Consider the following 24,721-nt stretch of genomic DNA (forward strand, 5'->3'; position numbering starts at 1 on the left):
TTTCAGGTTTTGTGATGTTTCCAAAATAAAAGCAAGTTACACTTATTTTTAGACTTTGCATTTATAAAGTAGCATATGATAGGCTGCCATGTTTCTCATCTTTGTAAATATAGAGCTTGTCTGTATACATTCTTCATAGTCTTTCCCAGGGTTCTGATTTTGTTTGTTTATTACGAGTAATGCGAATATGTTCATACAGAGAACATAGTAGGCTTCTTGGTTTGTTTCATTAAGTTTCATCTTGTTCTGTCCTTTAGAAACTGTCAGTTACTAATTATTAAGACTGTAAGAACAACTATCTTGCTGGAAATGCCTAACATGGATTTCTGAAAGCATTCCTCAATATATAAAAAGGATTTCTGTTATTTCTTTTCTCATCTGTTTTCTTGTGTAGGTGCACTCTCATGTTTTCTTTCTTTGCTCTCCAGTTCTCACATATTTCTACAGCATAGCAATGACAGGTGGGTGAATTGGCATATTGAGGATGTTATTCAGATATAAGGGTTGTTCCTAACCCCTTTGTATCCATGGCAGTTCCAACATGAGGATTTGGAAGAACCCAGGGTAAAGGATGAAGGAAAACTTAGTATTCTTGATTGAACAATGAGATTATTCTCTCTCTTTGAGTTACTTATATGAGGGTGGTGGGATTACAGTGATGTTGGGGGCTGATTTTATTTGGTTTGATTTATTTTTTTTTTTAGTTCCCTGTTGTACTGGAAGTTAGTGCTCAGTGAAAAACTATGCATAAACATGTATTTCCTTCTCTTGCTTTTTTTTTTTTTCTTAAACACAGCACTAACCCGATGAAGCAATCCACACATTGCAACATATTTTCCATGTTTTCACACTGCCCAGAGGAAATAACCTGCTTTTCCAGAGAAATGGAAAAGTATTCTAAGTGAATCTGGGGCAGTGGATTTGAAATCATTTGGTGCCTGAAACTTTTTCAGGCCAAAGCTCAAGCAGGACATAAAGTTCAGCAGGCAGGTGACAGGCTGAAAGGGAACACGTGATTGTCTGGAATGTATGTTGTCAACATTCATAGCTGATAAGATGCAGAAAATTCAGACATGTTTACCTCTTAATCAGGAAGAATGACTGTAACAAAACCAAGAGACCTTTGTATGAAATCCAGAAGAAGTGACAAGGCAAAAATAAGGTATGTTTGTGATTTAAAATACTTTTAACAGGAGAAATTGGTACTTGCCTAGCTGCAGATGGTACACTGAGGTACTTGTAAGTGGAATAATATGATTTTCTTTTAGTGTTTTTTGGGGTTTGTTTTTATTTCTCTCTGCTATAAAGCAAAATCAAGTCATAATGTATTGTGGTACATTTTAAGAGAGGACATGGTACTTTCCCCCACTTTGCTAAATAAGTCTGAAATAAGTCTTACAACAGCTGTTTAGAACTGTATTAAATATGAATGTGGGATTCTGTGTTGGCTGTGCTGTGGGACACGCAGTGCTGTGAGGAAGTCTGATGCGTTTGCTATTCTGTATAATCAGATATATTGCCTGGGGAATAAAAACATCCCTAGGGTTTTCATGTTTTAATCTCAAGGGAACCCCCTTAGTCTTTAGTTTGTCAGCTACAACAGAGGCTATCACACACAGAGGAATGTTCTGTACTGAGTGTGTCTTAAATGATTTTTAAGAGCTTTTAAAATGAATGCCAGATGGCATGAAGAAAGAGCTGCTCTCACCAATGTTAGCGTAGCATAAGAACTTGTACAACTGGCATAGAATGTTTGATGTACAGAGCAACTCAAGTACTTTTCAGGTGCTCTCTCATGGCATGGTTTGCTTTTAGAAAAGTTTTGGGCTTTTTTTTTTTTTTACCTTATTCCATTTTATGCCAGTTTCACTTACTCTGGCATCTTTATAAGACTTGTACTACTAACTTTTTCAAAACCTTTCACATTTTTCTTGTAATAGAACTTCATGTATTTATTACTATCCTGTACTCAAAGGAGGCTGGTAGTCTAGGTTTGTATTCTTCTCTGCTTGTCACTTGGAGCATCAAAAAAAAAGGCATGCAGGGTCAAAAGGATCAGGAATAGTTGAAATAGTAAAACTCTTTGCAGAAACTCCTTTACTTATCTGGGATTTCCATGGTTTGAAGGGTGTACAGATGGCAAGTATGGCAGATCCCTTTAATAACTGCTTTTCAGGGCATTACACAGTTTAAGCATTTTGGTGTAAACAGGCATTGCCCAATACATTGTGTTTGTATATGGAATGTTCAGTTTCACAGTTGAAGACCAAAGCCACTTTTAACTAGTGGGAGATATCAGGTTGGAAACTGGAGTTTGTTGGGTAAGATTAGCATGTAGTCATAAGTACTGTGCAGAGGCACTAGAGGACACCGCAGTAACAGGGAGTGCTTTTAAACTTCCCTTTTTTGCCAGAGTGTTGCTTTGCATATGCATTAATCTCTGTGTTGCGAGTTTGAAAAGTTGCCATTCCACCAGGCTTCAGCAGCAGGCAAAAATCTTAGAAAGGGTATCATCATCTTTTGTTAAGATGGAAAACTGCCTTCCTGGCAGTACTTATGGAATAATCAGCTTATCCACTGAATCGTCCTTGAATTCCTCCTTTTTTTTTTTTTTTTTATAATGTCTTTTGTGAGGACAGGCCAGTAATTCAAAGAGCATAACTTATTTTTAGGTTCAGACAGGGCCTGAAATAAACTGAGAAGGCTGAGTAGTGTTACGATAAACAGGGAGTAAAACAGAGACAGGAAATAGGGGGGTCTTTGGTAATGAATTCCAGCCACTCTTGAAACAGAAAGCCAGGGAAAGCATTACTTGAAAATAGTTTCACAGTGACAGCTTAATAATTTTAGGTTGTTATTTGATGTTAAAAGCGAATAGTTTCTGCAGATTTATACTGTTCTTGAAAGGTCCCTTTTTAAAGACCATTTAGCAAGTTATGTTTTTAATGTTTTTAGAGTTACATTGTTCTTGTTGCTAACCGATCTGCTGTTTAAAAAAGCCAGATGTTTGGGGGAGAGCCTGAAGTTTATACAGTTGTGCGTTATATATACATCTGTGAGAAGCCTTTGGAATAAGACTGTGGGACAGAGGCAGTAGATTTAACTTGAAATGTGTACGCACCTTCAAGAATTTAGAAGTAGAGGGGCTTAAAGGGGAAGAAGTCACAGCTATATCCTGTAGAACAAAGCAGCTCGCTTGCTTCCAAAAGTTTCTTTTAACCCTGGGAACGTGACTGCTGAGATGGGCCCAAAGCATGGATGGTGAGATTGATATTTACAAGCACTTCACGTGGCTAAAGCGGGTAAGTGATTTGCTGTTCTTTGTTTTGTCTTTGTAAATGCACATTACCAATCGAAGTGAGAACTCTCCGCTTTGCGGAAGGAAACACACGGAGTGCCTCAGACGTGAAATATCGTAAGTTCCTTTGAGAAAGGAATTAGGGACTTTTCTTCAAGCAGGAGGGGAAAGTTTGGTGGGGGGAAGGCTGTGCAGGGGGACAATCAGCTGTCTATGTCTTTAAAAACAAAACTCTAGAGTCAGTCTGAATAAATGGCAAGATGTTACAGTAAGTGCTTGTGCTTTTCTGAGGTTGCAGTATAGCAAAGCATATCATACAATGGACCGTATGGCAAAAAGATTAGAATACGTTGTTTAACAGACTGTGGTTTAAAATTAAGAAATATTTGTGCTGGTTCTTCGCTTAATTCTTCACTGCTGTGACTACATGAGACCTTTTAGTGTGGTTTTGTTTTGAATAAAAATGGTGGGTTTTCTTTTCCTGCACACAGTTCTCTGATTAAATTATGCTTTTTAAACAGGCAGTGCTGTTATTTCCATATTTGTAGTGAATGTGAATCTGAATGTGACTGAACTGTGTAATATAAGGAGATGGATTTTTGTTTTCTTGCAAAATTAAAACAAAGTCTGATCATCTTGGGAAAATCATTGTCTTTGTCTGCTTCTGAGTTTCTTAGATTCTAACTATCTCTCAGTTCCTGAAAAATCCACAAATGGGATGAGAATAGTTCCTTCACAGTGGACTATTCTTTTAAAATACAATATTGACTGAACTGTATGTCATGCAAGCAGTACGTCTTCCTATTATACTTATTAAAAAAAATCTAATGTAACTTTATACTTTTGTTACAGTTTCTATGTGCACTATTTATGTCAGTGCTTCTGCATGGCCCTAGATTAAAAATGCATGCATACATATGTGCACACACTCCATTTTTAACTGACTTTGTAAACATAAAATGTAAGTAAATATACGTGTTAAATGTGAATAGGAACTTTACCTTGGGAAGCTTTTTTGAATGTAAAATATTAGTAATATTCAAGTCTTTAATAAAAACTTGAGTTTGTTGAAGTTCAGTTTACTTTAAAAATATTTTCATCTCTTCCTCAAAACTCTTGTGTTTCTGGAGTATGGATGGGGAGGGGATTAAATGAGGAAATGAGTGTGTGAGTGAAGGAGAAGAGACAACAGGAAGTAGTAGTTGGAACGTTATACTGTTAGTTGAACTTGTTATAGTTATAGTCATTAGTGTAGAACAAGTTATTGTATAGTTAAAACTGGATGACTCCTTAGTTTTTGAGATCACATTTCTTTGTTATTTAAATGAATTTTAAATATGGTACGTCTGCCATACCTTCATCCCTTTTAACATCTAAGAGGTGTGCTATTATCAGACTGTGTTGCATTCACTGTGCACTGAGCATAATAACACAATGAGAAAGAAGTAGCTTCAGAGAAGAATGTGTTGTGATATCATGTGGAAATGTTCACAAGTTTTGGAGGAACTAACAACAGAGGGTACCTTTTCAGAAAAGATATTGTATTCAAATACGGTATAAACTGTTTTGCATATCTAAATGTTAAATGTTAAATTAAAATGATTGCACTTAATTCTTTTTATGTATGATAGAAAAAGGAGAATATCAGTATTGGTTCTTTTCTTTGCAGGCACTTGAAGGGATTGAATGTACGTGGGGTGAATGAAGGAGTACTGAAAACAATCTTCATAGTTCCCAGGAGAACTTTGAGCACTGTGATCCAAAGTTTATTTGATTAGTGACATTGTAAATAAATAAGACAATTTAAGTTGCTTATTTGATTCCCATTTTCCAGAATCCTAGCATTTCATGTCTGGCACTGTGATAGCATTAAGGATTTAAGGCCTTGCAATTATAAACTGTTGCTTTTTGGTTCATAATGAAAGTATAAGCAACTTCCAGACTAATGAATGGTGCTTAACAGAGGGCAATTGCAAAAGACTCCCATAAACCCTGCTGAAATGTGCTAGAACTGGCTTCAATTTCATCATCAATAGAAGTCCCTTCAGAGACCTGGATTAGTTTTGATGTTGCAGTTAGTCTGTCAAGCCATATTTGCATATTGTTTGTGGCTTGGCCTGCATTAGGGCAGCAAACAGTTGTTAAATAATTGTGGATCCAGACAGGGGTAAATAAGGGATAAAACTGCAATTTTCAGATGCATAGAACAAAGGATGTGATTTCAATCAATCTTGTAACACAGTATGTACAGTAGCATCATGCAACAACAGAAGGGACAAGGCAATATTTAGGTCAAACTTGAATAAAGTGTTGCCACGCTTCAAGTCTTTCCATTAGGCATTCCTGATGTTAAAATGAACTGTGAAAAGTGCTTTGCCAAGAATGGCTATACATATGTGCAGTGCGGGTAGGAGAATATAAGAGCAGAGAGAGCAGGAAAAAATAAAGAAAATCCTAATGCATATGAGTTGCACTGAATTTCCTTTGTTTAATGCTTCTCTGCATTTTAATTTTTCTATCTTTTGACAGTAAACGTGTATATATTATTGCCTGCGGTAATAGTAAAAAAAAAAAAATAAAAATTCTCAGAGAGAACTTTCACTGTTGATGTTAACTTGCATAATACCAAAGACACAACTCTACAATGAGTGCAGCTATGTTCTTCTTTATGGTATACGGTACTGTGGTTGTAATTTCAGAACTATCTGGATCAGTTAATTCTGGCCTAGGTCTGAATGGTACCTGCCACAGCAGCATGATATCACACTGGTTTCATTCATCAGTGTTTCAGATATTCAAAGATTCCTCATTACTGAGGCATAAAGCCTGGTTAAGTAATTGATGGGAAATAATGAAAGAAGCATGTCTCAAAATTGTCCCTTTCTAGAAGGGTATGGAAAATTTCTTGCGTGAATATAGGGCACTTTTACCATTGCAGCTAAGACAGCAGCATCATTCTCATAAAGTAGTTGTATGGAAGTTTGTGGGAAGAATTTGTAGGTAGATGATGTTATTTTACATGGCCTAAGCATAAATCTGCTGCTGTTAAGTTTCTGTTGGAAGCTGAAGTACTGAAGATTCTCTTTTCTTCCTTGCTTCCCAAATGGTAAAAAATGTGTCATCTTTAGCATGGATTTTCTTTGGTTCTCCCAAGGGATTTGGGTTAAAGGGTTCCCACCCAGTTTCATTTTTGGCCCTGTTGCTTTATTATTCTGCCATCTGACCTTAACTGGGAGCACACCATTCTGAATGAAAATGACGTAGCCCCCATTTTATGCACAGGCTTAAAGGTATAATAAAAAAATTACTGTTGCAATTACATTGCAGAAATGAATAGTGTAGTGAGCACTCTTAAGGATGCTGTAAATTAACTGAGCTCTTTGAACTGCAGTGGATGGATTGTAGCAAAATGGAGAATCTCTTGTCTGTAAAGCACTGAAAAACACTGAAGCTGAGACATCATTTTGAAAGAGATGTCTTCGTGTGAAACTGAAGCACCCAATAACTCTTGTAGCTTATTTTGGACTTACCTTTTGAAGTCTGCACAGTGGGTGAGCTAATGGTTGACCTGAGAAAGGTATACATTAGTGGTTCTCACTATTGCACCTAATCACTACTAGCAAAAGGTGAAGTGGTTGAGCTCATGCTATATCACTTAAGCTGATCAAACTGAGGATGAACATCATGTCCTGTGTATGGATATCTTCCTGGATAGCCCAGGGAGTTATCCTGACAAAACCATAAATATTTGGTGAAAGTTATTTCTTTTTAGGGACTGTGTGAGTTTACCTACCTTTGTGCTGTGTGCTGTTAGCTCTTTCAGATCGACTTCCACTTTCCTTTAATCAACAAGGAGCAGCAGAAAACAGAAAATCCAATTGTTGCTTCTGCTTTCAGGTGAAAGGCAAGAATTACAGATCCAGAAATCCTGTTCCAGTCATGTCTCCCTCCTCAAGTACACTGAGTGACTGTACATAAATTCATGTGGGTGTGTATCTCAGGTAACACTAGGATATGAAGAGAATAAATTTATATTAATAAACGGGTGCCAAAATAAAAATGTTTCCTTTGTTGGCTACTCACTTATTGCTTCCTGATTCATAACAATTACAACAGCAAACACTGCAACACAAAATCAGTTCTGGTTATTGTAACAGTGGTGGGGCTGAGCTCAGAAGTCCAAATTCTTCTAAATATTATCAACTCAAAATAGAATAAAAGATGTCTATAGTGTACATCTTTCCTGCAGTATGTGTGCTCCTAGTAGTTTGTGGAGAACTGTCTGGTTGAACTCTGCTGGCTATACTCCTTGTTCTCAGCCTCTAAACTGCAACAGCAGACAATATATCAAGCATGTCCCTAATCTTTCCTACTAATGTAAGCACTTTAGTTGTGACAAGCATTTGATTCAATTATCAGTGGAACTGAAGTTGATTCTTGTGACTAAATAAGAGGAAAGGATGGTTTTTGCCACAATCTGTCTTCTAAGAGACAGTGCCTTATTGAAAAAGCTTACAAATCGACAGTGTAGCTGACAGACATTTCTTTTCTCAACTTCTTTCTCTTCTATAGCCCAGTATGAGACCCAGACATTAGTGGAAAATTTTTGTGTAACAGCTGGCTGATCAACTTTAGAAGTTTTAAAATTAGCTGTGTTGCACATTCTTGGAGATTAAACTTAACACACGAGCAGAACATATATTGGCCCCTGATCAACTCTGTTATCTTGGAAATGTGCTCCCTTGAAGGCTCTTACTCTTACAGTCTGTCAAGATTCAACACGTTTTTTTTCAGAAACTTCAGAGTAGAACATCTGTACAGAAACTGTAAACAATGGTGGTTGTTATGTTCTGACAATATGTTACATCCTGTTAAAATAACGTGGAAGAGATCATAAAACTATGAAAGGAACCATCAAATGTCCTGCCTTTCTTGTCATGCTTGCCCTGCTCTTGCTGTATTTATTGCTGGCAATCTTATTTTGACCTAAAGCTGTTGAATCATACTCTATATTCTGATTTCATTTATTGTATCATAATCAGGAGGAATATTTGAGCCTTTTTCTTGGAATAGGATTCTGTTGTTAGTGGGTCACTTAGATGATACTTAAATGCTTGATTTTCCAGCACATACCAGTGTTATGTCCAAGTTAGAGAAAAGAGAACGTTTTCAAGATAGACCTGGAAACTACAGATGAATAAGAAGCTGAAGTAGGTGATGAGATGCAAAAGTCTTTTTTTTTTTTTTTCCCCCAATACTGGAAGAAATGGTTGGTTTTAAATTGTTGAAGGAAATATTTTATACCTGAAACAATCTGGGCGCAAAACTATACCCAGGTTCCTTATGGAGAGTGCAGTAAAGGTGCTTCAAGAAACTGCTTTGCAGCTGTCTCAACAGAGCACATAGGTTCTATACTTGACTTTTTGTTTGCATCACTGCAGCAGTTGTAACTGTTCCAATCACCTTGATGGGCCATATCTTTCCCTCTATTTTATCATCATGCTATCAGAAGTTTCTTGTGTTTTATGCTATTTCATCCAGTCTTTCGTTGTGAGAAGTAGCACATTTAGCTTGTGAAGCTCAAGTAATGGTTTTTAATTTTCTTGGTTACTTTCTCTGGAGTAATGTCTTTGTAGAAAATCTTGGTGATTCAAGCTTTTGATCACGTGGTTACTTAAGTTTAGTGTGTGTTTGTGATCTCTTATGTTGATTTGCTGCCTAGTCTTGACTTCAGTGTTGTGTCCTATATTTGGGGCCCGCTGATACGTGTGATACGTAACTATACTGTTTCATCTCAGTACTGTCTTTCACAACTGCCGCACGCACTCCAACCATGCACAGATGGCCTTGGTTCATGTTACATTTTTTATCTTGTCTTTATGCATGCCACAAAGACTTCCGAACTTGTTCCAAACAACTGTTGCGTGTCAATCAGCTGCTTTTTTTTAAAGCAGGCCATTTTCTGTATACTGTACTGTCCTGTAATTATCTGAGTGCTGTGTCTGACCTGTTGGCAGGGCTGGTATTTTTTTCCTTTTCCTTGTTCACGTTGGTGTGATTCACTGGGTCTTACATGAGTACTGACTATTGAAGTTCCAACATAGGATGTTTCACTGTCAGTCAGTGCTGCAGACATCATCGGGGCTGCACATTTGATAAATGTGAGTGTAGTAACATTTTTGCCTTAACTGTGATTTGATGTTGAATTAATTCTCAATTACTGATTATTTAAAATGTTAAACTCTATTTTATATTGAGGATGGATTGCTCATGTAAAAATGTGTTGGCAATAACGCTGTGCTTGTAAGGGGAGCAGGGGAGTGATTACGTGATTGGTTAAATTTAGCGTATGAAAATAGCAAATTACAGCAGCATAACAGGTGCACAGATCTACCTGACTGTTTTTCACTGGTAGCTTTTGTTGTTGAGAGAATCCTCTCCTGCCTGGTAGTCTGCTGTTGTACCCTGGGGTGCTTCATGTTCTGTGTTCAGGAAAGTCCTCCCCTGTTGTGGTGTGTGGGTCAGAGACAGGCCTGTGGGTTGTCAGTTGGGAAAAGCTTTTAATGAGACGGAGGGGAGTTTGGTCCATAATGGAGACCTAACTGCCAAGGCTAAAGATTTCCAGTCTAAAGGACTTCACTCTTCACTTAGTTTGAAGCAGAATGGCTGGCAGTGTGATTGAGGGTATATAGCTGAGATCAAAAGATTGCCTACACAGACATCGCAGATATACAGAAATAATTCTTACTTACTTAAAAGGATTCCTTTTTTTTTTTGTGTGTGTGTGTGTGATATTGCTATAGAAGTTACTTATGTCTGTGTGACCATACTGCTTAATACATAGGACCTAAGTTAAATTGATGGCATGTGATTACCTATGGAGGCTGGTACCTGTTTTTCATTCCTAGAGCTTATAGAAGCAGACAAAATGAAAGTTGCAAATAATCATCTGTTCTAGGGCAGAATAACAAATCAAATGATTTCTTCAGATACCTTTCAGTCCTGTTTGTTGGCATGCGTTTGATAAAAATGCTTTCCAAAATATCAGAGACTAAGGTTATCAGAGCTTAACTGCTAAAGATGCTAAACTTATATGTAGTTCAGTACTCTATGGTTTGAAAATTGTGTTTTGGTATTTGATTGGTAATTACTTCTTGCTTTGCATAAATTAGTGCTATGTTTATTTTTCATAGTCCATTTTACATTGGGGCCTCTAGACCTCAGCTGAGATTAGGAAGCCAGAGCAAAAAATTGATAAACTTGTTCAGTCGAAAAAAAAAGACAGTTCAGCCAGATTACAATCCACTGCTGCTGCTGCTGCACATCCAACTGCAGTTGAGTAGTGTGCTGCAAACTAGTGCAGGTAAAGGGAACTCAATAGCTGGATTCTTATGTTACCTGAAAAGCCAACCATTCCCAGGCAGAAAAGCATTGCCTGCAATAGGGAAATGAACCACTATGGTTCATATACTATTATTATTGGGGTGTTTGTCTCTGGTGTATTCAGATCTGTAGGAAATGAGATGTAATTTCTAGGAACAGGCAAAGCTTCAGGATGTCTCACTTTTCAGAGATGATTAGAAATATGTAAATAATGATGTAACCGGAATAGTTCCTGAGAGAAATTTGGCTAATTGAAATAATTTGTTAATTATTAAAACAGAAGTTGTACTTTTGTTTCAGTACATTTCTGAGAATAGGATCAAACAATATGGCAGGTATTTAAAAATAAAGACCAAAATTTCTTGACTGTGGAGAAATACTGTTGAGTTCAAATTGTGCAAACAGAATTGTTTTGTATCTTGGCAAGATGGCATCTCCCAAAGAAGTGGTTAATTTGCCAGAAAGTAACAAATCAATTCCTATACAATTACTGATTGCTGGAAAAGAGGAAAAGTATTCAAAATCCAGCTAAAAAGGCACATACAGAAGGTTTAATGTGTACAAAGTAAAGTTTTGGTCTGCGGACAAACTTTTTGCTGTGTTATAAAAACTGCACGGTATCAATTTTTATGAACTACTGCTTATGTCAACTTTAATATGAACTGCAAAAGATCTTACCTCCCTTTTCTCTCCAGTCACAGGTGAATCACCATTCATCTGTTAATAATGAAACCTATCAAGAAAGATTGGCACGATTAGAAGGCGATAAAGAGTCTCTCATACTGCAGGTATGTTTTAAAGAAAACACTGTCTATGTAGTTGATATTCGGTGAAAAAAAGCTGAAGTGATAGCATGTTTTCTCTGGAACAACTGTTAACAGGTCAGCAAATGTAAGTGATACTTAGTCAGGAGTTAATTTATTATATGTTTAATTACTATGGCTTGTCTAATGGTGAGGTAACTGAGTGGAGAAGGGAGGAGCAGCAGTAAGAACTAGAATGACTAAGGAAATTGACAGTGTTCTTAATTTTTTATCACATGGAGTTAATGCTGCAGTAGTAGATTTTATACTGTGTTTGCTAGGGTGTGCCAGTTACTTTTTAGATTCTGCATGCCACTATTTTTTATGAATTGGAAGACTGAAGAACAAGGGGGAGAAAAATGAAACATATTGTATAATATCGTGTTTCTAGACAACACGCCCATCCCTTACTTATGATTCTATGAAATGGTTTTGCATATTTATTCACTTTGCACTTATGAAAGCACATCATAAGAGTATGTGTATATGTGTGCACATGTTTATATAAAAAAACAACAAATAAACTGGGTTCTGCTCGCATTATGTTGTTAGTTTCTATGAACACATTTTGCCTTTTATATTCTCTTCACACTCGCACTGTTCACTGAGCAGAATTTTCACAGTTGTTAAATAAACAGTAAATGGTTTGTAAGACACACTTTTAAGATTAGTAACTTGTAATGTTGCATGAAAGCTGCCTTTATGAAGTAAAAATCAAACAAAACAAATCCTGTGCGAAAAACAAGTTTTTCTGGTTGGAACTTAAATGTTTACTTTTTTTTTTTTAAACTCCTGTTTTTTCAAGTATGGGAGACAGCATCACAACTAATATTAAAGCAGCATTTATGGATCAAGCTGTAATTAAGTGAAGCACATTTACTCTATTGCAAACAACTTTTCACACAGTGCACTCACTTCTCACACTTGCATGCATACGCATAATTGGAGCAACAGTGAAGAGACCAAGCCCAGCTGTTCATTCAGAAGCGTAGTGCTCTACTCATGCATCTGTGGCCTCGTCCTTGAAGGGGTCCTTTGTACCTTGTGTCATCTTATATACATATGTATATACATATTTTGGTTGTAGTTCAAGCCATGCAGCCAGCTGTTTATGGTCTTTGGGTACTGGTGGGCTTGTCATGGAATTCAGATTCTCTGGCAGTTGAACATCAGTAAGAAAAGTAAGAGGATGTCAAGGTACAGAACAGAGTCCGTTGGAAGCAGTAGGATGACAATAGAGGAATCTGAGGCCAGATACCTATCTTGAAGTTCTTCACCATATAGGCATCTTCAGCAGGTGTCACGTAGTGAGGCATCTGATGTCAGAAAGCCTCCTTGTTAACGTGGTGAGGTATCTGATGTCAGAAAACCTAACCTCATGGTTTGTCCATGCTCTATTTATCCTACTTCTTTCCAGCCTAAATGACATTCCTGGGGGCTTGGGTCAGAGTACCCCTGAGATGGCCATCTTCCTTGAGATTAGCTCACACAAAAGACCACTTCACGGCCATTCATCTGCAGCTTATCTCTCTCTCGTTGCCCCTTCACTTGTCATTCTGTTACCCTCAGACAAAGGATTTCTCAATCCCTGACCAGGGCTTGCCTGGACTTATCCATCTTCAGCAAACTTTGAGGCAATAGTGTAAAAAGCATGGCCTCTTACAAATATACTTCACTATTACAGATATTCACAGAAAACACATTACCTATGGTCTGACTTCTGTACATGCTGCACTGCTAAGGCAAGATGGATTTGCTTGTGTATCATATGTTGAGGTTGTACTGTATATGCTTACTGATTCCCAGAAGAATCTGGCAAGTGTGATCTCAAATGGAGGGGAAAATATGAGCTCAAAGTATCTAATGCACCTCTCAGCTTAACACAGGAATATCCAACAGAATTCTTCTAAAGCTAGGCTTTTACAGAATGGTTTTGCAGGTCACATTTAATACACAGAACTTTTCTTGTGGGTTACACTATTGGTTGGAACTTTACCTGACTCCTTCTGTCAAACTTGTTTTCTTTCTCTGGAAAATGCATTAGATTGAAGGAGGGGCTTCAGTTTGCTGCTTCTTGCTTTCTGACCTCTCAGGGCTTCCTGTGTTCTGTTACCCTTGTAATGGGAGCAAAATAAAAAAGTTGGTAAGCAACAAACTTCCTTATGCGAAGCTCTTTTCTCCCCACCAGCTCAGATGTGTCTTAGTGCGCTTCTGGGCAAGAACAGCAAAATATCATCATCTCCCTCCACCCACTCCTTCCTGTCTTCTCTTGTCCTATATCCATCTGTGCTCTTCTTCTCTAGGGCCAGCTGACTTAAAGGTATAAAAATAAAACACTCTACTTTTCAGCATTCCTTTCCCAGCTAGCCTTGTCGTTATGCTTGTAGGTAAACACAAAAAAATGGATACTTATTGATTTTAAGCAGAGGTATTCCAGAGCTGGGTGTGAGAGCATAGGTAAATTTTTGTTAAGACTTTTTATTAAATCTAGAGTTCAAAAACCTGAGATTACTTTATTTTTCTTTCTTTCTTTCTTTTTTTGTTTTGTTTTTGAGGTAACTTTTTCTAGTACAATCAAAGTTGTGGTTGAAACTAATTTTACATAAATTAATAGCAAAAATAATACATGGAGTGTATGTGCTGCTTAACGTAGGAATTAATATTGCTTTTTCAGATCTTTCTAATGTTGTGCTGCATCTCATTTTCCTGAGCTTCAGAAGCTTAGAGAATAGGGGCTGGGCTTTTCTTTTTACACATTCATTGTTCTGTGACACTATTCCCACAGTTCTTTTCCAGTATGGCTTATTGTTTCTTTTTCCTGGGATTCCTTGTCTGTATCTCACTTCTTTTGATTTCATGTTTTGGCTTGCAAAACCTGGGAACTTTTTTTTTTTGGAATGGAGCTTTGCCTCTGCTAAAACATGCCTTTTACTTATTGCATTCTTTCTAACTTCAACATGCTTTGTTATAGTTAAGCTATTTTTCTGTTCTTGTAAGAAGTCAATTAATTGGTTAGTTTACAAATGAGCAGTTCTATCATTTATCTGCTTAGGGGAACATAGTGCCAATAGAACCTGACATAGCGATGTGTGTTTCAAGACCACTTGAAGTAATTTCAGTATACTGTATGCTTGTTTACTGCTTTCTGATTGTTCAGACTTGTACGCGAACTGACTCAGGCTACCTATAAGTAGTCTTCTAGCTCTTCTAGAAACATTCTTCCATACACTAAAAAAAAAAACCTACTTAAGCAGGCAGGAGTTGAATCAAACTATTCGTACAAGAGAATGGAGAGTTGTCTATTTCAATAGAGCAAGTTATGGAAGAGTATGAAACAACTGAGGACTATAAAAGGGAATTCACTGTAAAAGTGTGCATTTGAATGTTCACTGTATAAGGTAATTCAAACTTATTTAGTGTCAGTTCAGTACCATTGTGTTTCTCTTCTCAAATTACAGGTGAGCGTTCTTACAGACCAGGTAGAGGCTCAAGGAGAGAAAATACGGGACTTAGAAATCTGTCTTGAGGGGCACCAGTTGAAATTGAATGCTACAGAAGAAATGCTTCAACAGGTAAAGATCTAGATTGGAAAGCTTTTTGCATAATCTCCTTTGAGAAAGATGAGATCATACCTTCTCCATTTGCCTGTATGTGGGAGTCCCTTTGGTAGCAAGAGAAAACAGAAAAAGAATTGCCTCTTTTTATTGTTCTCTTGCTACTTTGCAAACGACTTCTTTTTTGCAATAAATATTTCTTTGTTTTCCTGTTGCAGAAATGTTTTATTGGCTGGTTGCATAATGCTGTACGTGGCAGCATGTAAAATGAAACCATTGTGTGTTATTTGTACTGTGCTGACGAACTAAATTTGGACGTGGTTGAGTAACTGGTTAGACAGGTTATGTGTACCTAATATGCGTAGCAGTTACAGGTTTATGAAGTTTTATTTAAATAGTTTCAGTTTTTTTATATCTTTAAAGCAGAAAAATTAGTACATTGAAATGAATTACTGTGTCAAATTCGGTTCAATGATAATTTTTGCTTCATTTAGGAGTTTTCCCCTTATTTTTGAAAATTCAAGAAGTATATGAAGATACTTTTCATTATTTCAATCAATAATTTCAGCCTCTGTGGTTTAATTTATTGGTGCTGTTTCATGGCATATATTGAGGAGAATGAATGAACAATAAGTATCTTACATTTCATGTTACTTCACAGCTGACAGGTCTGTGAACGTGAAAGAACTTTCCATGTGCAATCTTGGGTCTCTATCAAGACAAGTTACTACATATGCAGATAATCTGCTGGTAATACAGTACGTGGATATTGAAAATAGATTTAAAACTATAAATAGCCTTTAAAATCTAGACCAGGAATGTGAAGGATGCGTAGTGTTCCATCTGGTAAACCTGTATCCTAAACCTCTTTCAGTTAAAGCTCTTCACCAAAAGAAAACAAAATTGGTCTCACAGAACTGTTGCAACCCAAAATGATTACAGATGAGAAAAGTTTTAGTCTTTACTTAAAGGAGGAGACATTTTAGAAAATATAACCAGCAGATACATTTAATTTGTATGTCTGAAGTGAAATTCAACGAGCAGTAACTGTATAAATTATGAAAATGCGTTCAGACTTCAGGGAGGCAGAGCAGAGTGTAGAGGGTTCCTGTTTTAATCTATACAAGATCTTGTTAGCCACTGATTTCCATTGTACTGTACAAAAGCCCATGGCAGTTAGCAAATAAATGAAAGATATTAAGGTTGACATTATGTTTTTCCAGTAAAAAAAAAGCTTTTTTTTTTTTTTTTCTTTTTGATCTTTCAAGGGCAATCAGACATTATTTATTTTTACTGTAAACTAACTTGTTTGTAATAAGAAATAATCATCCAGTCCTAACTATGAGTATAGATAGTCTTGCTTTCCTGGAAGACTTCTATTATTCTCTTGAGGTATATTGTAAATCCAATCTTTCTTGCATCTGCTTGTTTATTTAGAATCTACTGAGCTACGCTGATTCTTAACTTTGTGAACTTAAGTCAACGGCTTCTTCTAAATGGGAAAATAAATGAAAATAATTGCCTTACGTTAGGAAAATTTTTCATGTGTTGTTTTTTTTTTTTTCATAGGACTAGGCTAACTGCAGTATGAATAGGCACAGCATAGTATTTACTTATTTGTGAAGCAGTATATTTGTGTCCAGGGTAAGCCATATCTTTTGAATTTGGTAACTATAAGAAATGTTACAAAATTCCACCCCTGAGATGCTACACTAAAAACAAAAATAATATTTTTTCTTCAGGCAACTTAATGAAGTTGCTTAAAAAGGTATCTGGTGGTACCACAACAGCAAGGGCGTGTAATGCTACCCTGCAAAATAGTTTTTGCTACATCTATGCTGAGACTTGCCCACTTTGTATGGGTGGGGTTACTGGCTAAAATCCTTTTGGCTTATGATTTATGCAGTTGTTTTGAACTCAGCTACAAAGCTATCATGGAAACACTGTTGAAAAGCAGCTAGAACAAACTTTATCTGAATTACATAAAAATGGCCGTTCAACATTTAAGGTGGGCATCTTAAACGCTGAATAGCAGCAACAGGGATTGCTGGTTCTTTGGAAGAAATGGTGATTCTCAGTCTGTCTAAGAGGAGGGAGCAATGGTCCTCACTGAAAACAGACACTTAGAGGATAAGAGATCATCTGTTCCCTAATACCAAAAAAAAAAAAAAAAAAAAAGAAAGAAAAAAAAAAAAAAAGAAAAAAAAAAAGTCCTCAGTATGTTCTGTTCTTGTTCTTTGTTCTTAAATAATGTGCTTCTATAACTTATTTTATATTGACTCTCATGCTCACTATAATTTTGACCCAATGATTGTGGAGAAAGCAAGGAAAGTTATAAAAAGAAGGGGATGTTTGGTTGTTTTGTTTTGTTTTCCCCTCCGTTAGTGAATTGAACCAGCTCACAGAAGAGGGCAAGGCATGTCATAAAGGTAGGTGTTGGATGCGCATTTGGCTGATCTGTTTATAAAACAGAAGATATCACCTGTGTGTCTCCCTGACTCACAATGCTACAATATCAAACTCAACATTTTGCTTATGCAAGAATACTTGTGCTACTGCAGACAATAAGAAACATTTACTGTCTTGAAGACATTTGCATTTTCTTAAAAACAAAGTAGGTCTGGCTCATGAAAACTGATGGCAAAACTTGATATCAGTCCTTAGGTACCCTTGCATTATGGTCCAAGAGTAATGTTTCCTTGTCCTTCAGTCATACTCAAAAGTAAGAGAAAACTTGCTGGAGGCCAAGAACAATGCCCCAGTTTGGTTTCTCTGGATTGCCTTCCAATTTTGCCATCGAGCGTGTAAAAGATATGGAACTGCTACCAGTGTGAATTGTTAGCTCTCTTGCACCTTAGACAGAAAAGGATTTGTCTCAAAATAATAACAATAAAATACAGACTCCTAGAATTATGTTACAAAGCCCATTTATACTATGACAGTCCATTTCTTATATATTTGTACTGCATATGAATGTTGAACACAATGGGAAAGCAAAAGTAAATTTTGCTTGATAAAGTTTTGGCCCATATCTATCAGAAAGCACTAGCTGTGTGTAATGTAAATGCTTTGGTGCTATTGTTGTTGTTCTCGTCAGTTGTGCTAATTCAGTTTGAAAAGGGAATTTTCTACACTTAGAGATTTCACCTCCACAGTTTAAGTGCATTTGGTATAGTAATTACCACGAGTAAAAACACTTACTCTGCTATTCCTGTTCCGCACTTGATTGGTTTAACAGATACTAGTTGCCACTGAAGCTCTATGTTTGTTTTGCCTATCAAAGTTTTGCCAATATACTGATCTGTGTGGCAGTGTCTGTCCTGTACCAGACCTGCACCAAATCCTGAAGGACTGGTCAGATGGCTGCATTGCATAAACCTAATTGTCTTCCATCAAGTAAATTCTGTTGCAAAGTACAAAGGACTTGGCCTTGGGGTTCTTTCTGTCTTAGACACGTGGAAACTGAAATAATTAAATGCAAACAGGCGTTAATTTCAGTGCTTTCCTTCTCTCTGATGTAATTTTATGGCCAGCTTCTACCTGGGTGTATGTAGCGGGTGAATGTGTGGTAGACAAAGACTTGGTGAGGCACAGTGGAGACTCTTTGTAAAAAACATTGGATTAAAGGAATGCGGGGAGGGGCTATACAAGAGTAAGAACTTGAATCTGGTGTGTTTTAGCGTGTACCTGTTCTGGTTTTGCTGTTGTCTTGTACTCGAAGAAGCAAGAATCCTATCTTCTTTGCACAATTCAAATCTGGTATATATCTGTTTGCTTCTCAGGAACTTTGCTGGCTGGCAAGGTTCATTCCTTCAGCTTTCAATTGCCTGAGTTATCTGATCTTAAATGAATTTCAGCACTTGTTTATAACATGCAGTAACTTCTTGCCAGCTGCTGGCTTAGAGTTTCAGAGTTTGAAACGTGCTTTGGGCTGCTCTGGTTATAAGGCTTGAGATTTTTAGAGTGTGCTCTCAAGTGCAGCTTATCTATACAGGTGAGCAATACACCGCTTTGCTATTTAACTGTTACAGGCACATCTGCTTGTCAGATGTATGCAAAGGGCTGTTTGGGTTGTCAGTGTGCTGGGAAGTTATTTCTGTTGCTTAACTATATAATAGACAAATGATGAATTGGAGGGCTGTAATTCACTCTCGGCTACTGACTTGCACCATTTCATGGCGATTACACATGAACACTGCTGTCAGCTGTGTTTTCAGTTAAACAAATATCTTATTTCCACCACAGCTGACACATAGCAGTTAGAAAGTGCAGTCTTCACTGGCAGTGGTTCTTGCTGAATTTTGCTTACCAGGTAGGTGGTTCTGCCTCTGTCTCTCTCTCTCTCTCTCTCTCGGCTGCTTTAAGGACTATGAGAAGTAAGGAACTTTTGAGTGTTGCATTTCATACAAGTGCAAAATGGGATTTGGTGTTTTTTTTTGTCCACTTGACTAAATCTTATTTATGATTTATAAATAAGTGTAATGTGATCTTCTGTTTTGCAGACTGCTAAATGTCCTGTAATTTACTGTGCATGAAACAACCCAGAACAGAGCAGTGCTTTTTTCTAGACTATTTTCTGTCATGTTAAATTTCATAAGCAGCTTTATAATAAATATGCATTTCTAAGCCAGCGAAATCTGAAAGTGAGACACATTGCATGCTTCAGTTTCACTGAGAATACTGAAAAGCGTGATTAAATGAAAAGCATACAGTGTGAATTTAAAAGTACAGTTGTTTGGCTGTAGTTTCATGGGCATTGATTTATCTGATATACACAGATTGCAGGTTCTATAAAGCTCATCTTTGTAACTGTGCTATTCTAGAATATTTTTTCCTTAATTTTTAAAGTTGATAGTTTTAAAAAAAGAACTTCAAGAAAATAAATTACACTTCAGTACCTATTAAATTAAAAACAAGTAATGTGCTTATTATACATAGGGTTTCATAGTATGTGTACCGTATTCTATTTCTGTTCTGTATGTCTGATCTTTAAGATCCTCCTAAAGCTACTGCAGCCCAAATTGCCTTTTTCCCTCTCTCATATTATCTTTTTTGCTTTAAAGCCAGTAACATAAATTTGTATTTTCTTTTCTTACAATTGCATATTTTTTCTGGCTGGCTTCATGTTGCATCATACCACTGAAATACACTATAATTTCTCTGTAGCAAAATGGGTCACATTCTCTAATGAGTTGTTCTCTGTGAGCATCTGCTTGAAGAGGAAAATAATTGCTTCCAGATGTTATATCCATTTCAAGAGGGGACATTTACTTAAAATGGCACTTTCTTTCAAAGCAAAAGTTAGACACTTCAGATGCAAGATAAATTGTCAGCTGTTTTAAATCAGTGTAGATCCCTTGAAAACAAACCAGGGCTAGCTAGCTATTTTGTCTATTTTAAGGCAAGAGATTCATGCCAGTTTACACAAGATGAGGATCCAATCGTCCATCTTCAGAACAAACTAAATTTTTGAGTTTAAAACAAATAAATAGAAGCTGCCTTCATGCTCAGTCACACCAGGTAGCGCCTTAATATTCACATGGAATTCACTATGGAACTCAGGACAGGGCTGAGGTATTACCCTCTGTTGCACAAACAAGTTTAATTTAGGAGTCTGTTAAAAAACTAAGCAGTAATAACAGGCAGAACCCTCAAAGGATAGCTCTATTGTTGAAAATGTCTAGATGGATGCCGTGTCCTTGACTTATTAAGAAATCTTCCCCTTGCATCATCAAATTCTATGCCAATGCCAAAGGAAAAAAAAAAAAAAAAAAAAAGTGATCTAAATGTTATTTCAGTTCAACAGCGAATAGAGCCTGTCAGTGAGGCTCAAGTCACTCCATCCTGCCAGCCTCTTTGATGTTGTGTCCCTACTTCCATACCCAAATTCTCATTTATAGCTCTATGTTAATCTCTACAAGCCTTCAGTGTTACCAGCTGTACAGAGGCTATTCCAGTCTGGGCTAGAATTTGTGCAAGTTAGTGGAGATGTAGTCCTTTATTCCTGGAATATTAAAGGATTTGGGCTCTTTTTTGTGTTTGTAATCATATGTGTAGGAATTAACCAGCACTGAGATTTCAATAGGTGTCCTCTTCTTAGAACTGAATGATCTTTTCCTGATTGTTCCTTAACTTCATCTGTTCAAGGTCAGGAAAAAAAGAAAAAGAAAGAAAAAGAAAAAGAAAAAAAAAGAAAAAAAAAAAAAAGAAAAAAAAGAAAAAGGAAAAAGGCCGAGGCTGCATCTGTTTGTTTCCCACCCATACACAAATACCATTGTCACTGTCAGCAGGAGTGGGCATGACACTGGGAATAGTGGGTGGCTGAGATAGCTGGTGTTGCAATGCAGTTGCAAGTTTAGTACCATTTCTAATTTGGGCAGTATTCCCCAGCAGACTCAAACAATTTATGTGTAAAGCAGATTTGGGTTCCAAGTGAACTTTCACAACGTTGTGTTTAAAATAATGCTTGTGGCTTCCTTGGCTCTAAATGGTAGCATACAACATGTTATACAGCTTGTGTAAGAGTAAGAGATGAGAAAAGGGTACTGATCAAAAGGGCAGTTCCTGAACTCTCAGTAACATTAGTACAGATCCAGAATAACTATGCAAATTCTACGTCACTTTCCATGTAATCCAAAGCAGAATCTGCTGTAATTCCTCAGTACACTTAATGTGACCAAAACATCAATGTGAGTTATGAATTACCATCAAATTAAAAACACAAAGCAAGCTAAAAACTAGTATGTATGAAGACTGCTCCAAAAATGCCCCCTATTTTGTTGCATTGGCTCATGACTCAGAGGCAGATGTTGGTGGCATGACAGCAGAGGTTGAACCTTCCCGCCAGCATCCCATGACGTTGTTGCTGTGACAGATGGCAGCAGAGGGACAGTCTGACAGAATGGCATCTGATGTGGAAGTGCGGGTGGAGCAAAAGTGTGTTACTGAATTCTTCCATGAAAAAAAGTTGGTGCTGGCTGAACATTTATGAAGACCAAATGGTGGATGTTGGCACAGTGGGTGGCACATCTGAGCAGCAGCAATAGCAATATGAAAGACAAGCCACATTCTGTGGCTATTGGAGCAAGCTGCCTATTTTCTGAAACCGAAGGTCTTCCACCAAAGCAGCTAGGCACGTGGAAAGTTAGATACTGAATGTTCAGTAAGACTTAAAGTTCAGAATGGATTTCTCATTTTGAAATCAGAGGCCAAGAGAAGTGATTTTGGGTAGTATATTCTGATAAATGTTGAAAGATTTTTGGTTTTGGCCTTCTTGGAAACTGAAACTTGGAAACTGCAATAAAGGTGAATGTGGGATGTTTTCCAAACACGGTGATACCGTCCCTCCAAAAGTATGCCCGTCTCTGCAATCTGAAAAATGAACTTGGGACACACAAGCATGGCCAGTTGTTTTCTAGTTTATGGTGTTACTCAGATCTGACATTGCATTTAGGTTCCTGTTATATCACAGCATTTCTCATTCAATTCTGTTTCCTCCGAAGTTCATATTCTTGCGAAGTTACCAAGTGCCATACAGAATTAACTTTTGATGCACTGTTAGCATGACAGCAGAAATGTTGTTTTTCATTGGCACTCTGCTTTGGTTCAGTGTTTGTGCTTCAGCATATCCTGTGCTTAATAATACGTAATAAAATGTTGTAGAACTTTGCATTATAATACTAAAACATGGCTTAGTCTGAGTATCTTAGGAAGTAGTCAGCCATTCCACAGTGTGTCATCTGAAGGTCTTTATGTGGCATTGTGTAGCACTGTGGTAGTTCAGCCTTAGTATCGTTTTCTGATTTCATGTCTTGCACAGGGATTGACTCTGTGCCAGACATTGTGTTGAAGTGAGGAGGAGAACGGTGGTTTAGTGATTAGCACAGGAGAATATGTAGGTGAAAATAACTGCAGAGTTTGAGAAACATGCAGTTCAAACAGTTCAAAGTATACACAACATGAGGAGAGGGAGAGAGAAATTTGCTTTCATGTGTGAATTAGCTGATCACTCTGCACTCTTTTGGCTACTTTCTCTACCTGCAGTAAATGATTACATCATTTCTATCTCAGCACTTTTTGTGTGTAGTAGTAAATGCGGCTTTTGAAGAAGAAAACCATTCTGCTTTTGTATTGAAAGTGTAAACAAAGGGGTAGAGACCTAAGAGTTTGCCAGCAAATCACACAGCGTTCTGCCAGTGTTCAAATGAAAATAACTTGGGAAAATATTCTGATTTGCTTTCAGGAGCTGCTAAGTCGAACATCACTAGAGACTCAGAAATTAGATTTAATGGCTGAAGTTTCAGACTTGAAGATTAAACTGGTTGGCATGGAAAAGGAACAGAGTGAATACGAAGAGAAACAGAACAAAGCTGAGGTAAGCTGCTTCTTTCTTGTTCATTATTTTTCTGTTGTGTGTCTCTGGTCATGCACCTGAGATGTTGAGCTGGAAACAGCATGCAGTAAGACCTCCTGTACTTAGAGTACCATCTGTACTCTTGGTCCTGTGAATTCAGCGAGGAATATGATTATGCATTTTTGGGATGTGGTTTCTTTTCCTCTCTCATTATGTTTCAGAGCTTGCTGTTTCGCTTTAGTCAAGACACAAAGTCCATTCCAGCAGCACACTGTGTTTTTTTTTCACTTAACTCTTTCCTTTCCACAGGCATGGCTGTTTGAAGCCTATTGAGTCTATTTCTATGTTTCCTGTGACAAAGAAGATGATAAGTTTAGCAGTATCAGGGATGCTACAGAAACTTGTATGCAGAGGCCCTCAGTAATTTTAATGCGTTCACGATGGTTGGGAGAGACAGGCAAGGAGCAGGGTGTTTTCCTCAAATAATCCCCATCCCTTGTGTTTACATAACAAATATTTAGTGGGGTGGGGGGGAAAATCACTTGCATTGGAAGAAATTCTAATCGTTTTTCTCCTTCAGAACTCGTAAGTTCTGAATGTCAAAACAGCTTCATTTGTCACTGTCTTGGTTAAGGGAGTATGAAATTGGAATCAAATGAAGGTCTGTTTGTTTTATGGAGTACAGTTCTATAAAAACCTCTGTGTAGTGAGCAGCAGGTGGGAACAGGAGAGGAAAGGGATTGTGGAAAACAGTAATTCAGATGAAGTGCAATCTCCTGTATGGAGACCATATAGATTGATAGGATTACCTGACAGGAGAGGATTAGTAGGGCCGTGGTTTGGACGAGATTTGTACTTTGTTAAGTGAAAAAAGACTTTGTTCTATGTTGTCTTAAAAGAAGTTGAAATACAGGCAGTGTTACAAAACAGTTTGCTCTCCATAATGTTGATAGACATTTATCAAATATTCTACCAAGTAATTTACCTGCAGTGACATCATAAGTTTGGGGTGTGTTTGTTTTTTGACTTAGTTGTCCTCTGAGGTTTTCTTTAGAGATTAAAAGATTGCTTAGAGAGAGCATTTTCTGGCTGAGTTTGTAAGCGAGAGAGGCACCAGCTGCTGTTTTTGCTGTCCACGGCCTTCTCATACTCTTTCACCCATAATTACTGGCGTCCTGCTTAAGGAAGGCTTGAGCAGTGTCGAACTACCTGAAAATCTAAACAGGTCTGTGCAGCGTGTAATTGCTACAGGTGGGAGCCTGTTCCTGGCTGCTATCTTTCTGAGAGGCCTTCAGTGCTTCCCATTACATGTTGAATTCAGGGAAGAAGC

At 37.4% G+C, this 24,721-nt stretch overlaps 1 protein-coding gene across 49 annotated transcripts in view; it reads left to right on the plus strand.

Moving 5' to 3' along the window:
- The window catches only part of PPFIBP2 (PPFIB scaffold protein 2), an 87,786-nt gene that overhangs the window by 34,857 nt on the left and 28,208 nt on the right, over positions 1 to 24,721 (plus strand). For 23 of the 49 annotated variants that reach the window (XM_085550068.1, XM_085550054.1, XM_085550056.1 and 20 more), the window contains 3 exons: positions 11,377 to 11,469; positions 14,943 to 15,056; positions 23,281 to 23,412. In XM_085550068.1, the coding sequence (XP_085406194.1) occupies positions 11,377 to 11,469; positions 14,943 to 15,056; positions 23,281 to 23,412 (339 nt within the window). Of the gene's footprint in view, positions 1 to 772; positions 1,163 to 1,848; positions 3,303 to 3,358; positions 3,416 to 7,195; positions 7,287 to 9,292; positions 9,460 to 11,376; positions 11,470 to 14,942; positions 15,057 to 18,716; positions 19,351 to 23,280; positions 23,413 to 24,721 lie in introns of those variants that run through there. The other 26 variants (XM_085550069.1, XM_085550070.1, XM_085550071.1 and 23 more) reach the window with 10 other exon arrangements.

This window comes from Coturnix japonica, chromosome 5 (assembly GCF_054131305.1).
Source record: "Coturnix japonica strain WE chromosome 5, WE-NBRP24, whole genome shotgun sequence".
Lineage (NCBI taxonomy): Eukaryota > Metazoa > Chordata > Aves > Galliformes > Phasianidae > Coturnix > Coturnix japonica.